Source organism: Ictalurus furcatus, chromosome 27 (genome assembly GCF_023375685.1).
Source record: "Ictalurus furcatus strain D&B chromosome 27, Billie_1.0, whole genome shotgun sequence".
Lineage (NCBI taxonomy): Eukaryota > Metazoa > Chordata > Actinopteri > Siluriformes > Ictaluridae > Ictalurus > Ictalurus furcatus.
The window spans coordinates 12,666,416-12,688,726 of NC_071281.1; the positions used below are offsets into that span (position 1 = coordinate 12,666,416).

Below are 22,311 nucleotides of genomic sequence, written 5' to 3' on the forward strand. Positions count from 1 at the left end.
TTTGGGTAGCACTTTCTTATTGTAAGGTTCCTGAAAATACCTTTATTTACAGCATAAGCTTTAGTATGTTAATGTTAACATGGTAATTATCACTTGTATTATTTTTTTTTTTTAATAATAAGTTCAATGATATGCAAATCATATTCATTAACCAAAATGTATTCTATTAATAAGTAAAATAAAGTCCTCAGTGACTTCTAGCAATTATTAACATGCTGTAACATTTATTTTTTGGTGATTTATGTGGGCTTATTTTGAGTTATGAATGAAATAAACATTAATTATTGCATGTGTTCTTGTCAACTTATTTTTCATAATTAGCATTTTATTATAATCTGTCGTTTCTCTCATGAATTGACTGCGAAAGACAGAACGATTTAGTTCTGCTTGGTTTGAGGTGGCTGAAATATACGGTAGACGCCAGGTCATAATTAGCCATCTGTTTACATCAGATCCCTGCTTCTAGCAGCTTTTTAAGCTTTTTATATAGACTATTGCAGTCTGGTTAGTGTGTGGTAATGGCAGGTAGTTTGTTTTCACATATTTTGTATGGTGGCAAAAGGTTAGAGGAATTAACAGACTGGATGCATTACAGTTATAATCACACTCCAGCACTTAGCAAAAGTAGACAAGCTGCTTTTTTTTTGTATAATTACCACCTCAGATTTCATTACTCATGGGTAAATAGGAAAGCCAAGACTCTACGACATTTGGTGCATTGTATTAAACAGTGTAATGCACAGCTTTAAATGATTAATACACTTGTACTTTCTATGTAATAGTATAGCATAAACTTTGTTTTTCTACTCTGAACGGTACAGCAAGTTTCGCAACATTTTAAACCTAAACAATAACTGCAATACTTTCACCACTTTCTGCTATTCAACACAATGCACTTTTGCACTTGCATATTTGAATTATAGTTCATTAATTCTTAAGTTAATAAATAATGCAATCAATATTGTTAGTTAATGAAACCTTAATGTAGTGTTACTTCTTTTTGTAACTTGGTCTGGATGAGTCCATCTGCCAAAACGCTAAATGTAAGTGCTCTATAATACACCGAAAAGAAGTAGTGATTGTAGAGGAAGGAAAAAAACAACAGGATAGAAACAACAGAGGTGGAGAACCCTCGCTTGATGAACTTATTGCTTGATAAACATGATGCATCACTGTCTGGTTTGGAAATTGCACCTTATCGGATCGCAAGACCCTGCAGCGGATAGTGAAGACAGCTGAGAAGATCATCGGGGTCTCTCTTCCCTCCATCGTAGACATTTACACCACACTCTGCATCCGTAAAGCCAACAGCATTGTGGATGACCCCACTCACCCCTCACACCACTCTTCACCCTCCTGCTGTCTGGAAAAAGGTACTGAAGTGTTCGGGCCCTCACGGCCAGACTGTGTTACGGCTTCTTCCCCCAAGCCATCAAACTCCTCAATACTCAGAGACTGGACTGGCAAGCATGCACACACACACACACACACACACACACACACACACACACACACACACACATTCTGAACTGAACACCATCCCACTCCCATTGCAATATTCACACATTCCTGCATTGACTCTATTGCATTTTTGCTGCTACTGTACTTATAAAAATTGCATGTTCTCCCCGTGCTGCGGGGGTTTCCTCCGGGTACTCTGGTTTCCTCCCCCAGTCCAAAGACATGCATGGTAGGCTGATTGGCGTGTCTAAAGTGTCCATAGTGTATGAATGGGTATGTGAGTGTGTATGTGATTGTGCCCTGCAATGGATTGGCACCCTGTCCAGGGTGTACCCTGCCTTGTGCCCAATGCTCCCTGGGATTGGCTCCAGGTTCCCCTGCGACCCTGAAGAAGGAATAAGTGGTAGAAGATGGATGGATGGATGGATTATACACTGTACCTGGCTGCTACCTCAATAACTGCTATGTCCATATTTGGTATAAGCTAATCTGCTGAACACTAAGTCATAGCATGTTATGTTTACATTTATACCATTTTTAAATGATACTGTTACTCTTTAGCACCTATCTTTTGCACTAGAACTGTGTACTGTTTGGCGCTACGTTGTCACTTACTGTGCCTATTGTCCTGTTATAGTAGTTACTGTACTGTCGTGTGTTGTTAACACACATTTACACGTGCACTTTATATAAAAATATGTAGATCTTATGAAGTTCTGTGTCATCTCATGTGGTTAGTATGTTGTTTTATGTAGCGCCATGGTCCTGGAGGAACGTTGTTTTGTTTCACTGTGTACTGTACCAGCAGTATATGGTTGAAATGACAATAAAGCCACTTGAACTTGTTAAGGCAGACAGGGCGAATCTTCACTAATAGTTTGATTACAGATGGCAGAGCTGAGTTGTGCCATTAGTCATATAGAACACAACCTTGCAGCCACTATCATCCCTCCTACATGTCTTTTCCATCCCAATCTTTCTCTCACTGACTGTTTATTTCCTCCTCTTGTGTGTCCCACTTTGGCCATCTGGCTCCTCACCATGTGGCGCTATAAAGGATGAGGCCAAGGACCACAGCAACAGAGATCAGCGCACTGCTTATGAATTAAAAAGCTGGAGGAGTGTAGTGTAATTGGCAGAAGAGGGATAGTTTCCGTTTACAGGCTGTCAGTTTGGATGCTTTAAGACTGAGTAATAAACACAGTTAAAAGAATTAGGCAGGAATGGAGAACTCATTAAACCTTAAAAATATCACATCAAAAGTACTTCAGCAGACACAGAATTTTGTAATGTAATCCGCATTTGCCTAAAAAAAAGGTTTGTTTTCAGTTTGCTCTGAAACTGCCTAAATAAAGTAAACTTTGACCTCTTTAAGCTTATTATACAATTCATTATTTAGTCATGAGTGTGAATTATTTAGTAATTACAGTGTAATTATATGTAAAGACAAGAGTGAGGATTGTAAGTTGTTGGTTTAAGGGGTTAACATCTCTTAAAAATAAAGGTTCCAGTTAGAACTAAAAAGGGGTTTTCAGCCTGATGACATAGGAGAACCTTTTATTCTCAAGTAACAAAGAACCTTTTATACAAAGAACCTTTTACTCTCAAGTTCTTTAGAGAACCATCTATTTACTGGTGTTTTAAAGAACCCAGAAATGGTTCTTCACAGCAGTGCCACAAGGAACCATGTTATCATAAGTTCTCTAAAAAACCCTTAGTTAGTGCTTTAAGGGACCAAAGTAAGGTTCTTAAGAGTGATGTTAGGAGAACCTTTTACAGTCCCACAAAGAACCTTATAGGGTTCACTTTAACCTGTTAAGAGATGACACCTTGAATAACCAATAGACTACTCTGAAGAACCTATAATGAAACATAAAAAACTTCTTTAAACTCCAAAGAACCATACAGCTCTTATCAAGAACCCATAGAATGAAAAATGGTTCTTGACAAGAAGAAGGTTCTTTGTAGGACCTATGGTGCTGTAAAGAACCTTTTTGTCTGCAGCATGAGAAAAATGTCCTGTTGCAAGAAAATAACCAAAAGCCTGTTGACGCTCTCATAATAAAAGTTGTTGAACTCTGTGAGCAAATGTTTAAAATACATGTCTATATAATGCATAAAATTACATCTGTTAAACTTTAACAGTAAATGCCTCAGGGGCTATTCTTATGTAGTTTTAGGCAACTTTACAGCACTGTAGAAACACCGTAATTCTGGTAACTTAACAGGATAACCTGATTGATAATGAGAAGGTTTTGTGATATCCACTATGATCCACTGCTGCTGTAATCATAAACACTGTAAATCCTGTGTTTGTCCCAGGATTCTTATTCACTATAGGCTATATTCAGATTTGGTCCAAATGTAAGGTCAATATTTACGCAGGGAAAGTTGTTGCTTGAGTCAAGTTTCTGGGCTCCCTATTCAGATTATGCAAATCACCTGTTATTAATTCATGCTTCTGAAGTTTCCTCAGACTAAAATCATCAAAGATCAGAGTTTTCAACAGAATCCCGACCACTGCCATTAAACACAAGCATTTGCCGTTAAGCCTAAAAAAAAAAAGGTCAGGGATAGAAAATGTGGACCGAAGAAGGAAATAGCAGTTGTAATACATGTATAATAAATGTAATAGAATTTAATGTAAACACAAGAAACAGATCAAAAATGAAAAATAAAAGAGACTAATGTGATGATATATGAATGCGAAGATAGAAATAAACATCTAATAGGAGTCTAGTATATTGCCAATGTGTTGCTACAGAAATGGTCATAGTCATTGTGCTGATATCACTCAGGAATTGTGCATAGAATTGTGATTTGTGCGTAACTGATACCTGCTGCTCTTGTGTAACTTCTGAATAACTCAAATCTCTAGTGTCTGAATCTGAATCTGCACAATTGCAGTATTATAGAATGCAACTGTAATAAAATCGAATTGAGCTGAAATGTATGGTACTATAAACTTTTCCTGAAAACCTAGTTTTAACTGCAATGATAAATTATACAGATTTAAAGCTTAATTTACATTACTTACAATTTGACTAAAGAGGGAAAGTGTTCTATGTGTTATATGTTGTGCATAAATGTTTACTAGTCCAACACCTGGCCTTAGACTTTCATGATTCAGTTATAAGTTAGAGTTATGTTAACAATTTGTCCGTTCTTTTCACTGTACGAGGGTACTTTGTGCAAAATTTTGATTAGGTTGAAAAACCCTGGAATATTCCTGTAATACATTTCAAATGTATTGAATAATTTCACAACCAGGTTAACTTACATTTTAAACTGAGACAAAGTTGACATGAAAGTTGGAAGCTAAAGTGTGTGAAAGACTTAATAAAATCCTCTCTGGTTTAATATCCGTTCAGTGCCGGAACATATTGGGCATGAGCTTAATATATCCTCAAAGGCATATTTGTCATAGAATGCATAACAGCTATAAGGATTATGTTTAAGCTCATACATCTTCATATTTAGGTTCCGACTGCGTGTGAAGCTTAATAGTGACATGATAGTGACAGTTCATATGTAAAAGAGAGCAAGATTATGAGACAGGATTGGACCTGTATTTGATCCATGCTGGCATTTTACAATTTGTAAATAATCAGACATGAAAATGTATACAAGCTGGACAGGGCTGTGAGGTCATATCGTAGTGTGGTGTGATATGTGTGTGCTTGTGTTATTGTGCATATCGTGTATCATAAGCATTCCACAAGCATTGCTGACCACATGGAAACGTCTGCAAATAAGGTTTTACTTAAGAAGTTTATAGTGTTACACAGTGTATTGATATGCTTAAAGAAAAGCGTCTCTTTGAGATCAACACAATCTTTTGCTCAGTCAGGATTTTGCGCCTTATTCTTATTGCTTTTTCTCCAGATGGCTATCAAATTCCACTCTGCAGCCCTGAGCGCTGACTGTCCCAATCAACATTAATAATGAATGCTTCAGTTCATTCCTCTATCTGACAATCAACCCCATCCCTTTCCTACTGCTTTGTGTGTTACTTTATACTGCGGTATTAAAGCAGCAGTCATTCAGTACTGGATTTAAGGAACTGGATTAGCAGCGGAAGTGTCTGTGAATATGTTCAGGTTCTCTGTTTCACTGGATAATTATTGTGCCTGTTGTGTCGCACACACACACACACACACACACACACACACACACATACACACACACAAACCACAAATATTCATTCAGCACTTTAAAATGATACACACCGTCAACAGCCTGAGGGAAGAGATGGTGTCAGTGTGAGTGTGGAGTTATTAAATGTGGAGAGAGTGAGTGAGAGACACAGAGAGAAAGATTTGATTTGATGCACCATACAGTGCACATTATGGTCATCTTTCACGAATCTGTGCTGCTCGGGGAATTGTCTTCATTTAACATATTTCTTACCACTACTCTCTGTGCAGTACTTTTACTCATTTTAGTTGATCACAGGAAAATGTAGTAAATAATTCATTGATTAAATGATAATATATATATATATATATATATATATATATATATATATATATATATATATATATATATATATATATATATATTATCATTTAATCAATGAATTATTTACTACATTTATATATATATATATATATATATATATATATAGAGAGAGAGAGAGAGAGATGTTAAGTATATAATGTAAAGTTACTTTAGTATGCTTCTAACTCTGCGTCGCTCGTCTGGGGTTGGGGGTTCAAATCCCACCTCTGACCTGCGTGTGTTCTCCCTGTTCTTTGGGGGTACTTCTGGTTTCCTCCCCAGTCCAAAGACATACATTGTAGGCTGACTGGCATCTCTAAATTGTCCGTAGTGCTCCTTGGGATAGGTCCGAGCTCTGAGCGCCGAGACCCTGTGTAAAAAGCGGTACAGAAAATGGATGGATGGATACTTCTAACTCTCTGTGCTGCTGTAATAGGTGAATTTCTCTCTGGGATGAATAAAGTTATCTATCTATCTAGCTATCTATCTGTCTGTCTGTCTGTCTATCTATCTATCTATCTATCTATCTTTAGACACAACAGTGCATATCAGTCTAATAAGAATCAAGTGCTGAACAATATTCCTTAAGTCCATGGGCTAGGTTGCGACTCTTATTGCACACCACCATCTAGTGCTACATTTGCTGTACTGCAGAATTGCTGCACTGCCGACCATGAAAATCACATGCTCCTGTTTTAGCACATGTGAAATATGTGACCATGTGTGAAAACCATGTGAAAATGCATTTTCACTGAACACATGTTACGTAACCTGAATAATATCTGATAAATAAAACCACATGTCCTACATGTGAAAATATAAAATATCCAGCAAATGTTGAACATATTTTGCTAAAGTTAGCATTTGGTTCTCTTTGGTTTTTGGATTTTATTTATTTATTTATTTATCCATCCATCCATCCATCTTCTACCGCTTACTCCTTTTCAGGGTCACGGGGGAACCTGGAGCCTATCCCAGGGAGCTATTTATTTATTTATTTATTTATTTAAAAAAAAAAAAAAAACTTTTTTTTTTTGGGGAGGGGGGGGGGGGGGACCATTCCATAATGTACTGAGAATGTTGTATTTGTAAAGGTTGTTTGTCAGTACTACTTTTTGTAACTACAAACATTCTCAGAACGTACCTGTAACTTTATTTCATGGTGAACTCTCCATCCTAGCAATCACATAATATAAAAGTTTGGCATTTGGATTCCCTTTAGTTATTTGCTCCAGGTTAGCATTTGGCTCCTGGGTTGTTGTTGTTTTTGTTTTTTTTTTTTGGGGGGGGGGACCATTTCACAACATTCTATTTTGGGTGGGACTGTTCTCTAAAGTTCTCAAAATTTGTCAAAGGTATCTATAAAATTAATGCTAGGGGAATGTTTGTGCAAGGTTCCTGAGAGTTTCAAATTATTTAAAGATTACTGGAACATTATGGGAACATTCACCTAACCATCAAGGGTTATTGCAAGGTTCCTGAAAGGATGGAATGATCTAAAATTTATGGGAATGTTAGAGAATGTTCTCTGAACCATAATGCACCACAAAATGCGAACATTATATTTTCATAAAGAAAACCACATGGAACTAAAAAAGATCTGTTCTCTGAACGTTTCAGGAACCAAAATGAAATATTCCAAGAACATTCTGTGAACCAATAATTGTTAGCTGGGATTGCTTAGCTCAGTGCTGTCCCAAAATGTTCTGGAACATCGTGATTACAGTGGATGTACAAAGTCTACACATCCATTAAAATGGAGGTTTTTGTTAGGTAATTATTTTTTAAAACATTAAAGATAAATAATTTCAGAACTTTTTCCACCCTGTGAAATTACAATGTATAAAAAAATAAGTGAAAAAAAAAATCATAAACATTTTAAGGAAAATAGACTAAATAAAAAAGTTACAATAACCTGGTTGCATAAGTGTGCATACCTTTTCACATTCAATCTCATGTTCAAAAGTAATTATTATACAGCTGTCATCAATGAAACCATCGGTTTCTGTAGGATTTTCTCGACATCTTCTTGATTTCATCTGAAGGCTGATGCCATGTTCCGCAAAGAGCTTACAAAGCATGTATGGTATCTCACTTGTCGAAAGATAGCAATCAATAGAGGAGTATAAAATAATTTCCAAGACATTAGATGTACCATGGACCACCGTGAAGTCCATCATTAACAAATGGAGAGAAAGGAGCACCACAGTGACACCACCAAGAACAGGTCAAGACAAAAACTTACCAGAGAGGCTGCCAAGAGACCTACGGCAACATTAAAGGAATATCTGACAGGAATATCTGATTATTCTCTGCATGTGACAATAATCTCTCGTATTCTTCACATGGGAAGAATATGGGGAAAGGGGAAGGCCAAGGGATTGGCACCCTGTCCAGGGTGTACCCCGCCTTGTGCCCAATGCTCACTGGGATAAGCTCCAGGTTCCCCGTGACCCTGAAAACTATTAAGCATTATAGAAGATGGATGGATGGGAAGGCCAAAGTGAAGCATGGTGGTGGCAGAATCATGCTTCATGGCTACTTTTCTGCTGCCAGAACTGGGGCTTTTATTAAGGTGGTGGGAATCATGAATAGCTACCAGTTGATTTTAATGAAAAACCTTCTGATCTCTGCTAGTATGCTGAAGATGTAAAGGAATGTCACCTTTCAACACGACAGTGACACAAAGCATACATCCAAATCAAGAAAGGAATGGCTTAACCAAAAGAAGATCAATGTTTTTGAATGGCCTAGCCAAAGACCAGAGCTGAATCCAACTAAAAATCTGTTGTTGCAGACATTCAAGTCTGAAATGATTCCTTGGTCATAACTCTTTGACACTTGCTAGTGTGAAGTTAGCTATTACTTAACGTTTTTCCAACAAGTAAAAGTCTTCAGCACAGAGGACGTTCTACCTTGTGGTTTGTCTGTAACATGACAAGCTGCATTTTTTCCCCTCTTGTTAACTTCAAGAGAGCGTAAAAGAGAGGCACATGCTTCCTCCAAGACATGTGAAGCCAGCCAACTGCTGCTTATGTTGCACCACAAGGCATTATAACGCTCTTGGAGAACTCGTCTTCCTCATGCATCAACTCACAGACTCCCATGGTTGGCTAGTGTCGCTGTGATTCACAGGTAAGAGAGATTATTCCATCACTCCCACCCAAAGAGCACAGCCTGATGTTCTACAACATTAATTGTAACTGTAAACAGATCAAATGTACATGGTGTTCTTTAAGAACATTTAAATTGTTAGCATTGAACAACTGCTGTGGTATAAGAAAAATAAAACATTTCAGGAGATAGTTATAGGAAACTAATAAAGTTTTGGGCCACTTCACACCACAGCATGTCATGGCCCCTAGGGGCAATTCCAGCTTGGGCCACTAGAGGGCACCCTGACTGTCCTTGCAGAACTTCTTCTGTAGTCTCACTGATTTCCTGTTTTGCCATGCTCACCTGTTTGTTGATTTTCTTGATAGTTAACCTATTTAAGTTCCCCATTTCCTCTCCTTTGTTGTTGGAGCATTACATTCAGGTTATGTTATGTTTTGTGTCTGTTTCTTTAGGTCAATTTGATGTTATTTGTACTATGCATAGTCTTTTTATTTTTATAGTATAAGTATTTTCAAGCCTTGTTTATATATACTGTGTAAAACACCAGAAAATACCATACTGCTTAGTTTCTGGTTGTTCTGGTTCCCTGGTGTTTCCTGGTTTTATGGTGTTCCTCATGTCTGTTTCCTTGTGTTCTGTTTTATTTATTATTTTTTTTTAAATAAAGATGTTCTACACGTGCATCCGCCTCCATGGACTCTCCCCCATGACATAACATTGTTTATTTTTTTTCAGCGTGCCCTGTCGTGTTTTGTTTCTTACATATTTACACAAAACTGTAAATAAACAGGAAGATATAAGCTTGAATGCCAGCAAAACAATGCGAAATCAAAAGAAATATAGTTTGAATATAAATTAAATGTTTTGTCTTACTGTTTTGCACACATTTGCAATCAGCTGCAGCTTTAAACTAATGGAATGTTGTTTTGTTGATGGAATCATTCATCACCATGAATCAGAGATTAAAGGTCATGTCTCCATTCTCTGTTGAGTAAGTGTGTAAAAACAACAACAACAAAAAACCCCCCCGTAAAACCATGTAAAATCATACTGACTCAAATGTATTTATGTTTCTAGTTATAATTATGACTAAAAGTGTACTACTCTGACTATTTTCTTGGTTGAATTGCTTAAGAAGGGGGAAAAAATCTAAACAGCTATGCTCCATGCAAAACTAACTTTTTTGTGAGGGATTTGTCACAAGCATGACACATTTCTGTTTTCATTGTCATCATGTGCTTTTGCCTTTTACTAATCAAACATTTCCATTCAAGCATAAGCACCCAACCTCTTTGTTAGCTGACAGAAATACTCTGACTAGCACAAAAGTAAATAGAGGCTAAAAGCACAGACCAATTTTGTTTCTTTTGGACAAGTGAGCTGACTACCTGCAGAGCTGCACCATGACCTTCCTCTGTTGGTTGTTACATTTCCATAAAAAGGTGTGTCTATTACAAACTTTGGTTTTTTTGGGTGTGTTTTTTTTTTTGGGTCAGAATCCTATTAAAAATCTTTGTGAGAAGAAATAACCAATTAGTGATTATAGCAATCATTATTACAGAAAATCAAGTTAAGTCAAAGAGTAAACCATGCTGTTAGTTCCAATAAATCCTTATGTTGTTTGTTTGTTTGTTTTTTGTTACTAAGAAATTCACAAATTATGATGCAATGGAGTCTACTGTAATTGGCTATTGCAGATACAACACTAATAGGCACCATGATATCCACTGCGTTTGATTTTCTTTTACTATAACATCTTCCATGTTATAGTGGAAGATATATTTCATAGTTAGTTAAGTTATAGTTCCAGTAATTTAATGGTCTTTATTTGTCACATATACATTACAGCACAGTGAAATTTATTTCTTCACATACCCCAGCATGTTAGGAAGTTGGGGTCAGAGCTAGTTGGATCACTATTCGATACAGCAGAGAGGGTTAAGGGCCTTGCTCAAGGGCCCAATAGTGACAGCTTGGCAGTGCTGGGGCTTGAACCACCAACCTTCCTAACAGTAACCCAGAGCCTTAACCACTAAGCCACCACTGCCCCTTTTGATTGAAAAAGCAGTGTTCCAAGAGTGTAGATATTTAGTATAACAGTGCCAGGACATTTCACTATTTGTATCCCACCGCTTGTCTGTGTTCGGTACATAAAATTCCAGTCTAGAAATAGTTTGGTGAACCTACACTTACTACAGGCTGTCAGTCAATCTATGTATTGGCATGCCAGCACACAACACTCTATCCAGCTGTGGCTGCTTTGGGAACTATTTTCATTGACAGAGCAAAAATAAACTAAATATTTGGCCATGTTGTGTCTGAAATGTCAGCTACTAAATAATAATTTCTTGCTTATTGAACTGTTGTCATGCTGTTATACTGAATATAAGAATGGCTGTGATTGCCTGTTGCCTCATGCGTAAGGTCGAATCAGTACATCACTCTTGCTCATGTGATATTACTTAATTATCCTTCATCTTCAGTAACTGCTTTATCCTGGTCAGGGATGCATTGGATCTGGAGTCTGTCCTGGGACCAACGGGCATGAGGTGGGAATACACCCAGGATGGGACACCAGTCCATCACAGGCCACCGTGCACACACAATTATACACTCGTCCACACTGGATTTGGGAAGTGAGAAGAAATCCGAGAGGAAACCCACTCGAACACAGGGAGAACATGTGAAACTCCACACAAACAGTAAGCTGAGCTCAGCATCGAATCAGGAATCCTGAAGTTGTGAGGCAGCAACGCTGTATGTTAAATAGAGAAAAAAAATATTCTAAATGATATCAGATCAAAAGTTTGCCTCTTTCTTTTCTGATTGCAATATTCTATAATAGTTTAGGCAAACTGTATCCTTTTATAACTGTGTAATAACCTCTTTTATTTTCTATGAACAGTTCTTGGCCATCTCAGTTTATCAGTCATACATGCCCCTACCCTGCCTTCTTCAAATTAAGTCTGGTAACTAAGCAGCTCATGAAAAAAAATACTCTGATTTCTAACTTAATCGCAGAGGTTAACGCTTGCAATTTTTTAAAATTACTGCAGATTTGGGCCAAGATGCATCATGTGACATCATCACAATGCGCATTAAGCCAAAGCCCTCTTCGATTCACGTGCCTCGAACATGAGTACAGTTAAAAGGTCTCATTTACCAACAAACATCACTGAGAAAGACCGTGCAAAACAATTTGTGCAATTGCAATTTCACCAGTTCAAGTAGTTTTACACAAAAAAAAAAAAGAAAAAAAAAGCTGCAGCAAAATCAAGCGGTTTTGGTCGCAATAATCTAAAAAATTTTTTTAAATCTACGAAATCCTGTACAAACTGGTTCCATCTTCTTTTCTTTCAATTTCACCTTGCATGTGGTGTTATGGGTGGTGCAGCAGGTAGCGTTTCTGCCTCACAGCTCTAGGATCCCTGGTTCCTGAAATCCTGAGCTTGGTTACCGTCTGTGTGTGCATGTTCCTCTCGAGTCTATGTAAGGTTTCTTCTGGGTTCTCTGGTTTCCTCCCAATGTGAAAGGACTGGTGTCCCATTCAAGGTCAATTCCTACCTCACTTCCTGTGTTCCATCTTGAATAAATTAATGAACGAACTCCGGCACCCTATCCAGGGTGACCCCCTCCTTGTGCTCCAAGTTCCCTGGGATAGACTCCAGGTTCCCCTGCATATGGATGGATGATTGAATGAATGTTGTATTGCTGTTTTGTTGCGGCATATAACAACATTTCATTGATATTTATCATATGTAGATATGTAGATAAACCGCAGTTGAAATTGATGTAGCCTACATTTTCCTTTCTGCTATTCAGAAACCATCTGAGATGCTGTTTTACAAGTTTTACACGTAACTGTATTTTCTATTTAACGCCAAAAAATTCTTGAGGTGTGCAGTAGCGCCATCTGGTGGTTTCGTTCAGCAGTGCACACTGTGACAAAGTGTTTATGAAACTACACAGGAGAAAGCAAAATGCCAACCTACCGCAGCCACATGTAGGAATGAGCACACGCAGTGTGTATTTAGACATTTCCATGCATGTTAGGAGTAGCATATAAGAGTACATATATATATATATATATATATATATATATATATATATATATATATATATATATATAAAGAGAGAGAGAGAGATATTTAATCTTATAACTATGCAAAGACCGTCTATACATATAAGAATATAAAGTGCATAGAAGAATAAATACAAATCCAGCATTCTGTATGCCTGTATAATAGCTATATACCATATCCTGGTTTCATCATTTCTTCAAACACTGATTGTATAGTCTTAAATTTCAAAGAAAACACACAAACCAGATGTATTATATAACATAGCAGCAGAGGGTGTTGGTTCTTAGATTGCACTGGGTGAATCACCGTCTTGGTTTATGGTGACACGTCATTAAAATCTCCTTTGCATCACTCTCTCAGCGCTTTTGCAGATGCACATTTTGCGTAGGTGCATACTGTGCATCCCAGGGTTGCTTCCCAGAGCAGCCGTTTGCAGTTGTAGGTTATGCAAACGGACTAAACGTGCTTTGTGTACTGTTAAACCGCAGACATGCCCACAGACTGTGACGTTCACAGCCTAATTCATCCTTCTTATCTGCTTTACCCGATGGCAAACTATGCCATTTTCTTCAGACGTCCATCAAGGCGTCTCGTGTTCATGCTTGCCTAGTTGACTATGTCCATGACTGTGACGTTACTAGCCGTTCACGCAAGCGATAGTGGTGCGTGGAGAGTGTCGCGTGCCCAGACCGGGCTGTGTGTGAGAGCGCCGTGGCTTTGCGCACCTCGCGCACGCAGTGTGCGTGAACAGCACGCGCGCTGCAGCAAAGGGCGCTCCGAGCACGCGGCAGACACACCCAGAGGAGAAAATGCTCTCCACTAATGCGCAAGTATACACTCCAAAGAGCTTGAGATGAGCCTTGCTTGCACGAGTCGGAATAAGTGGCCAGATCGAGAGAAGAAGATTTTTTTTTATTTCCTGAAAAGGCAAAACATCCATGCTATGAAACGAATTCGAAAAAAAAAAAAAAATTCATGATAAAAACCGAGAGTCGTCTGTGCAATGCGCTCTCTCGTGCCAGCGTGTTTGTGAAAACAATCATGCGCCAGGCAATTGCTCTACTGTTTTTTTTTTTCTAAGGGGTAGCGGAGCGACACACAGAAATCACCACAATAATAGGTAACGTTTATTATTATACTTTTTGTTCGTTTTAACCGTCAATAAATAGTATTCTCATTATTTGGAATGCGTTGTGTTTTGCGGGCAAGATGGCGCCGAGCACAGTCAGGTGACCTTGTGTGTTTTTTTTTTGTTTGTTTTTTTTTTTCCCCTCCTGGCTGATGCGGAAGTGAATTCCCCCCTAAAATGCTATTGGCTGGTTTGAACTCTGTAGTGATAAGAATGGGTTCGTGGTTGGAGTGTGCCATGTGGCAGTCAAATGCATGTGACAAAAGTGTTTTTAAAGACGACGTGGGGGACGGAAATCTTGTTGGATCTGTAGTGCCACTGAGGGTACCAGCGATAAAGAGCAGTGATCTAATGAACATGCAAAGTAAACAGTCGCTTCGAGTTTTCAAGGTTATGAAATGTGCAATTCGATGCAGCCAAGCCGACATGTTTGCTTTGCAATCTACGCATCAGGGTGTTATATGTATTACTAAATTCAAATCATTACCGATATGTGTTTGCATTGCACCCCGTTTAATGCGTTGCAAAAGAGCAGATTTGTTTGTAGCGTGATTTTATATATATATATATATATATATATATATATATATATATATATATATATATATATATAAGTGATGCAAGTTAAACTGGTGGTTGCCATTGTGCACTCCCTTAGAATCGACTTTCAAAGGGGGAGGGGTCCATTTATCATGACAGTGTGCCATATAACATCCTAAATTGATTGCTGTACTAAATAATTTATTTCCAAAATACACTCATGGTGAAGCATGAGCAAATTTCCGCCTGGTTGTGCAGAGTAATGAATGCGATTCTTCAATGTTTCTCTCTTAGCCTACATCATGCTGCGTTGATTCACTTCACTGAATTAAAAAAAAAAGATATATATTATTATACATTTTTAATGACTCTTATTTCAACCAATACTGTAAGTGTTGTGTCCTCGTAGTGTTCTCGAAGACGTGCTGCTTAAACAGCAAGCTAAGTATATTGTTCGTTTAGTTTAATCTTTGGCGCCTTCGCCACTTTGGGTGATTTTTAACGCATAGATGTCACCCGTCACCCTAAAACAGACTTTACTGGATCAACCAAACCCTCCCCCTTGTTGTAAACCCCACCCGATTTCAGGGCGGGCGTTCATTGGTCGCGCATCTTGTGCTAGGTCTGTTCAGACTCGAACGCTCGCTGCTGATTGGTTCGCGGTGACGACAATCCCACACCCAACTCCCGCCTCCTGCAGGCGTCAAGTTTGGCAGACTGGCAAGCTCTAGTTTGTAAAGGGGCTATAGCTGAATGTGCAGCGAAGACTCCCAAGTCTTAACTGCGCTCTTTTTTTTTTATTAAATCCGTCACTCAGAGACCCCCAGGATGGATATGAAGAAGAGGATTCATCTGGAATTGCGCAACCGGACGCCGTCGGACGTAAGCGGCTTTATGATTTCCCGACTTGGGAAGATTAAAAAAAAAAAAAAAAAAAAAAAAAAAAAAAAAAAAAACAACCCTAAAATCGCTGCTAGAATAACCTCCGTGCTGTAAGGTAGATGGGAACAGCGTTCGATTTGCACGCCGTCAACTTGATGTGTTGAATGAAAAGTTTGAGGTGACTTTGTTAACGCGGGGCCGCGGTCACAGCTCGGAATAAACTCGACGTGTTTACACATGGACCAGGGCTTTCTCAGTTTGCTCGGTTTTCTCAACTTTTGAAGGCTCGTGATCGATCGGTTTGCTGTGGGAAAGTGTAACAGTAACGCGCATTGTGTAGCCAGCGTATAAACAAGGGAAGCGGCATGAGGAGCCATATTTGTAACTTTGTAGCCCCGATCGCGCCCTTTTCCTTTGCGTCCCCGGGGCTGCAAAAACACACACACACACACGCAAAAACGAGCCATAACCATTCAGATCGTATTGCTGTTCGTTTCCAAATTTCATACCAGTCGTCTGGGTTCACCTGGTGACTTGAGCAACTTGTGGGACAAATTGAAATCGCCGTGCAGGCAGATTGACTGACTGAGATCTGACCAGTCTGCTATGATACAGTGTTATTCATTTTTAGTTGTTTATTTATTTATTTACTTACAGGACGTACACAGCAGCTCTAATTGGTCGACCAGACAGACCTGCACCAAAGCTGAACGTTAGAAAAATCCCACGTTATTAGTTTGTGTGTTTGTGTGTGTGTATGTGTATATATATATATATATATATATATATATATATATATATATATATATATATATAAATATAAATATATAAATAAATAATGTGTGTGTGTGTGTGTGCACGCGCGCGAGTACATGCTGTGTGGAGCACAAGCACGCGATTTCTGTTCAATTCTCGGTGTCATCTTTACATCGAGTTGCGTAAAGGCGCGCGCGCGAGCGAAGCCCCATTAAAACTGCATTATGTCGGTAGTGAAGATGTCACGAGAGAACAAGCGTTTGTAATAACCCCGACGTGCTCGGTAAATTACACCCAAGGGCTGTCGGTGTTTTCCGAAGTACGTTCGGTTACAGATTAGTCCCAATGCAACGTTAGCCCTGATCGAAAGAGTCTGACGTCTCTTTATAATGCGTCCAAAATACCGCGTTTAGGCGTCTCGTAAATGCAGTTAGACTCGAATAGACCGCATGTCCGATGTCCTGCTGTAGCTGGTGTGTTGGGGATTGTTTTGAGGCGCATGGCTGTGCTCGGTATTTCTCTGTTTGTGTGAGGAGCGCTAGCGCGGCGCTGCTCCAGTTCCGACATCTAGGACAAGCCGCCATTTTAACCAGCAACAAAGGCGCACGGCATTTAATCGACTAAACGTACCGTTCCTGCAGTCGGTTATTACAGTCCATCGTCGAGTAAAACATCAACCGGGTCTTGTTTTCGAAATTCGCCTGAACAGTTTGTAATAAATAAATCCCTCTTTTTTTGTTTTTTTTCTTTCTTCTTTTTTTTTTTTTACACACAGACCTGGTAGCATTTCGGCTATGTCGTGTTACCTGCCCCTCCTACTCCTGAATTCTTTAGTCCGTGTCTGGACGCCTGGGACAATTTAAGGCGATTTGACTAACTCTTCAAAACCTAGCCTGTTATGTGCCATATTGTCGCTTTTGTTTGTCGTTTTTTTGGAGGGGGAAAAAAGCAGGCGTCGGATTAAAGCGTTTTAAATGCTGGAAAGCGAAGAGACGCGGTTGGTTGCAGAGACAGCCATTTTGTTGTGTGAGGGGGGGAAAAAGAGTAGAGCTGATACGAATAATCGGTCATTGCTGTAGACTGCTGATTACTGTAATCGACACGATGTAATGGCTTCAATAGAGTCCCATTTCTTCACCCAGTGTATTAATTTTCTGTGTTGAGCTTGAATATTTTCCCTAATTAAACTAATTGGTTAGATATTTCAACATTTTCACAGGATAAAGCAACACCTTAAGTAATTATTATAGAGAAAAAGATTGGAGTTTATGGCATGAAAGATTCCACACCACACCGGTGAACACACAGGTTCATTAGCCAGAAATCCAGGTGGGGGAATGGTATTGTGAACATCCCCATGATGAATCATGACATGTTTTTGCATTTTTCAGATGTATGTAATATTGGAACACTTGCAAAAACATGTTGTTTTGATCTAAACATGTAACATCATCTCATGTGGACAAACTACTTGTTTTTCTAGAAAACAAAGGAACCTTTTCCTCAGATTGTCATAAATCATAAATAGTTCAATGGAAATTGTGGAAATGATGTATTCATCATGTCTGAGTTTTATGAAGAGGTGATTTGTTCATTAGGAATTGTACAAGAACATCCTCTGTAATCCAAGCAAGCTACACTCTGAGTCAGAAGCTGGCAACAGCAGTGATGTGACTCAATTTAAGCTTGCAATATGAACCAGAAGCCAGTCCAACACCAAGCACTCTTGACTGATCGAGAGCTGCAGAGTTGGACACTTATACACATCTTGAGCTTGGTTTTATTTCCAGTTTGTCCATTTTCTTTGCACATTAACATCCTTTGACCTTTTGTTAGGTGAAAGAACTTGTGCTCGACAACTGTCGGTCAAATGAAGGCAAAATCGAAGGCCTTACAGACGAGTTTGAGGAGCTGGAGTTTCTAAGCACAATAAACGTCGGCTTAACTTCAGTCGCCAACTTGCCTAAGCTTAACAAACTTAAAAAGGTACAAAGATGTTGCTCTTTATTGCATTAAACAAATGACCTTTTATTGTATCTCACATTTGTATTTGCATGATTAATATAGATGGTTTTGTTTTGTTTGCAATAGCTCGAGCTTAGCGATAACAGAATCTCGGGTGGTTTGGAGGTACTGGCAGAGAAATGTCCCAATCTCACCCATCTCAACCTCAGCGGCAACAAGATCAAAGATCTCAGCACCATCGAACCCCTGGTGAGTTTTAAAGGACACAGAGGCCATACATGTTTATGGAAATTAGCGAGAATCTTTTAGCGACTGAGTAATGTGTGTCTATGCTGCACCATAGAATAAATATTAACTGTTGTAGACCTGCAGGTTCTTGTGTACCCATGCTTTGTACTTTGTCATTAAACCCATGTGCCAGTGTTGTAATGAAGCAGTCATATAACATCAAAGTTCCCAGTCTAGTTTTATGTTTGGCCTGCTAGAACCATTTCTTGCCATTTTTTTTCCCCCTCTATTTTTAATGATTTGGCACAAGACTGACATTGAACATACCTTTTCTGATACACTGGAAAGCTAAAAATGGTTGTACCTGGTGGTTACAATAGTATTGGTAAAATACCTAAAGACTACAGTTTATATTGTTAGCATAATATAACGATTTGGGCCTTAAATATGAGTAGTGTACAGTCCGTTTGTGTTATGTGCCTGTGGTGTGCCCAAACAATTATACGTTTAGTGTTTTAGGTTTGTTTAAAAAAAAAAAAAAAAAAAAATATATATATATATATATATATATATATATATATATATATAATATAACATTTTTAGGCTATAATAAATGCATAATGCTTAAGTGAATAAGGGAAATATTTAATAGTTTTACAGGTATATTATAAATAATACATTTAATTTCATTCTAAAATATTTCCTGTTTCAACAGAAAAAATTGGAAAGCCTCAAAAGTTTAGACCTGTTCAACTGCGAGGTGACAAACTTGAACGACTACAGAGAAAACGTCTTTAAGCTGCTGCCTCAGTTGACATATCTCGATGGCTATGACAAAGAGGATAAAGAGGCACCTGACTCTGACGCAGAGGCCTATGTTGAGGGATATGATGAAGATGAAGATGATGGTACTGTTTATTCATCCCTGTTTGGGTTGTTGTGTTCCCATTAAACCACATACACCATATGGCTACGTGCTATGACCAATTTTATATATATATATATATATATATAATATATATATATATATATATATATATATATATATATATATATATATATATATATATATATAATATATATATATATATATATAATATATATATATATATATATATATATATATATATATATAATCATTAAATTTTATGAAAGTTAATTGAGGAATGTTTTTGCATTTGGTAGAAGTAGACGAGGAGGAGTACGATGAAGATGCAGCTCCAGGAGAGGAAGATGAAGAAGAAGGAGATGAGGAAGATGAGGAGGAAGGGGAAGAAGAAGAGGAGGAAGATGTCAGTGGAGAGGTGAATGCTGCAGTACTTTAAATATACAAGTACTTACTCCTCTGATGTCTTTTAAAAGGAACAAAGTGTTTCTTTTTCATTTTTTTTTATTTGACACAAATTTCTTGTGTTAGGAGGAGGAGGAAGAAGACTTAAATGATGGGGAAGTTGATGATGAGGATGACTTCGGTAAGCAAATAAGCTATTTTTATTTAGCCGTTTTGAATTTGGTTACAGAATGAACAAATTTTAAGGATTAGCGCTCAGCGTCAACATCCCTCAGAGAGTGTTGGAAGATTTTCAATTGTTGTATGTTATTAAAGGAGAATTCTACCTGAATGATTTCTGCATCAAATTTGTTAATGGTGAAAATAAGGGCTATATGTACTAGTCACATTTCCTAATATTGTAAACGATATAGATTATGACACACAACCCATTATTTCCATTTGCTGTGCGTTTGGTTTTACTACTGAATATTATATAACAAAAAAATTACTGCAGGTTAACAGTGATCCTATTCATTTTGTTTCCCAAAATATATGTATTTATATGGTTTAAATCTCAGGAATAAAATGTCCTTTTTTTTTTCTCGCCCCCCCCCCCCCCCTACACCCCCCCAGCTGCAGAGGAGGAGCGGGGACAGAAGAGGAAAAGGGAGTTGGATGAAGAAGGAGAGGAGGATGATGACTGAACATGCACTCTTGGGTTCCCTTTGTGATCTGACTGTTTTAACCCTCTGTTTCTATGTCCTAATGTAATTTTGCGGTGGTTTGGGGAGGTATGCAAATGGTAGGGGTGGGTTAGTAGATATATGAGGACACAGTTTAAATATTAGTTTTTTTTTTTGTTTGTTTTATTATTATTATTATTATTATTTTTTTAAAACCTTTGTTTGACCCCATTCTTTTTCTCTTAAACCTCTACAGACGGCTGGCAACACAGTAGTGGAAATTTCCTATTGTCCGAAACAAAACTGAGTTTCCTCTTTGTAATTTTTTTTCTCTTTTTTGTTGATGCCTATACAGATTGCTGGGTATGACTTATGTATTTAAATGACAAAAAAATACCAAAAACCTTTTAAAAACAGCATGTCTGGCTCTATTTTAAATTTGACTACTGGATTTCAAGAGGGTTTTCTTACCCACCTTTTTTTAAAAATCACACTTTTTTTTTGTTTTTTGTTTGTGTACATTTGCGTCTCTTTCGTGTTCTCGTCATCATGTGACGTGCTGTTCAGGTGCACAGGAGGTATCGGAACCTGCACAGTACAACCTCTCAATGTGATTATTTTTATTTTATTATTATTTTTTAAAAAATGTTTAGAACTGAATGTCTGCCCTTGTCAAATGACTCCTAGAAACCCTTTCTCCTTCTTGCGTGGATAGTTCAGAGGTCTCGTGTTCTTTGTAAATAATGACCAAATATATTTTTTTCTATTCCCTTTGATAACGGCAGACATTTTTCACCATTAATCTCAGTTGTAACAGTTAACTGTAATAAAACGAATGAAAACACATGCAGCTGTAAAGTAATTTTGGCAAGCAGTGATCCAGCAGAATCTACTGAGCTCACGATCACCGTGAAACCACTTTGATTTCTCCATCCAGGTCATTAGTTAGTACATTTTAATGTATGAAACGTACACAGCTGTGTTTAGTGTCACTACATCTAAGTTCTAGAAAGTTCCATTAAAATCAGCCTCTCAACAAAATTGTAATTGTAAGCTCAGGGAAAGGATATTCGCTTGTATTTTATTTGTGTGTGTTCTGTTTGTCTGGATAATTGTGTGGATATTCAGAGATACTTTTGGGTAATTTAATGCGAAGGATTTCTGAGCTGTCAGATGGTTCTAAATTCTACATTTTTGTGATTTTTTTTATTTTTTCCCTCAATCTGGATATTTTGTAAATATTCAGAGATGACACTGAAATTATTTAAAGCGAAGGCATTCTGACCTGTATTTGGTGGCTCTAAATTATACTTTTTTTTTTGTTTTTATTATTAAAAGGAAAAGGAAAAAAAAAGTTTAGATGTGATTGAGAAAGAAGTCAGAATTCTTGTTGATAAGGAGTGAATTGGAGTTGCAGTATTGGGAGAAAAAAAAAAAAAAAAGACCGTTACTTATCAGGTCACAGTGATCTTTCACAATGTCATTTCTATTTTTAAACTAGACAAATTTGAGGCTTCTCACAATATGAAGGATATATCAAGGATCATAGAAGGTCAATATCCTCTTCCCTGTATAATTTTGTCTGCTGCGTGGGACAGATGGACTCTAGCCGATATTTGGCATGGCTCATGCTGATGTCACCTAGTGGAGGAAATGGGTATTGAACAGGGATGACTCCAATGTCCCTGAGTAGCC

At 37.9% G+C, this 22,311-nt stretch overlaps 1 protein-coding gene across 1 annotated transcript; it reads left to right on the top strand.

The window, feature by feature from the left end:
• The first annotated feature begins 15,496 nt into the window (after nucleotides 1–15,496).
• anp32a (acidic (leucine-rich) nuclear phosphoprotein 32 family, member A) lies at nucleotides 15,497–21,460 on the top strand. Its single transcript, XM_053616584.1, has 7 exons — nucleotides 15,497–15,711; nucleotides 18,304–18,453; nucleotides 18,559–18,681; nucleotides 19,376–19,568; nucleotides 19,846–19,964; nucleotides 20,078–20,132; nucleotides 20,567–21,460. Exons 1-7 carry the CDS (start codon nucleotides 15,658–15,660, stop codon nucleotides 20,635–20,637), a joined length of 765 nt encoding a protein of 254 aa, XP_053472559.1. The 5' UTR covers nucleotides 15,497–15,657; the 3' UTR covers nucleotides 20,638–21,460.
• Nucleotides 21,461–22,311: the final 851 nt, after the last annotated feature.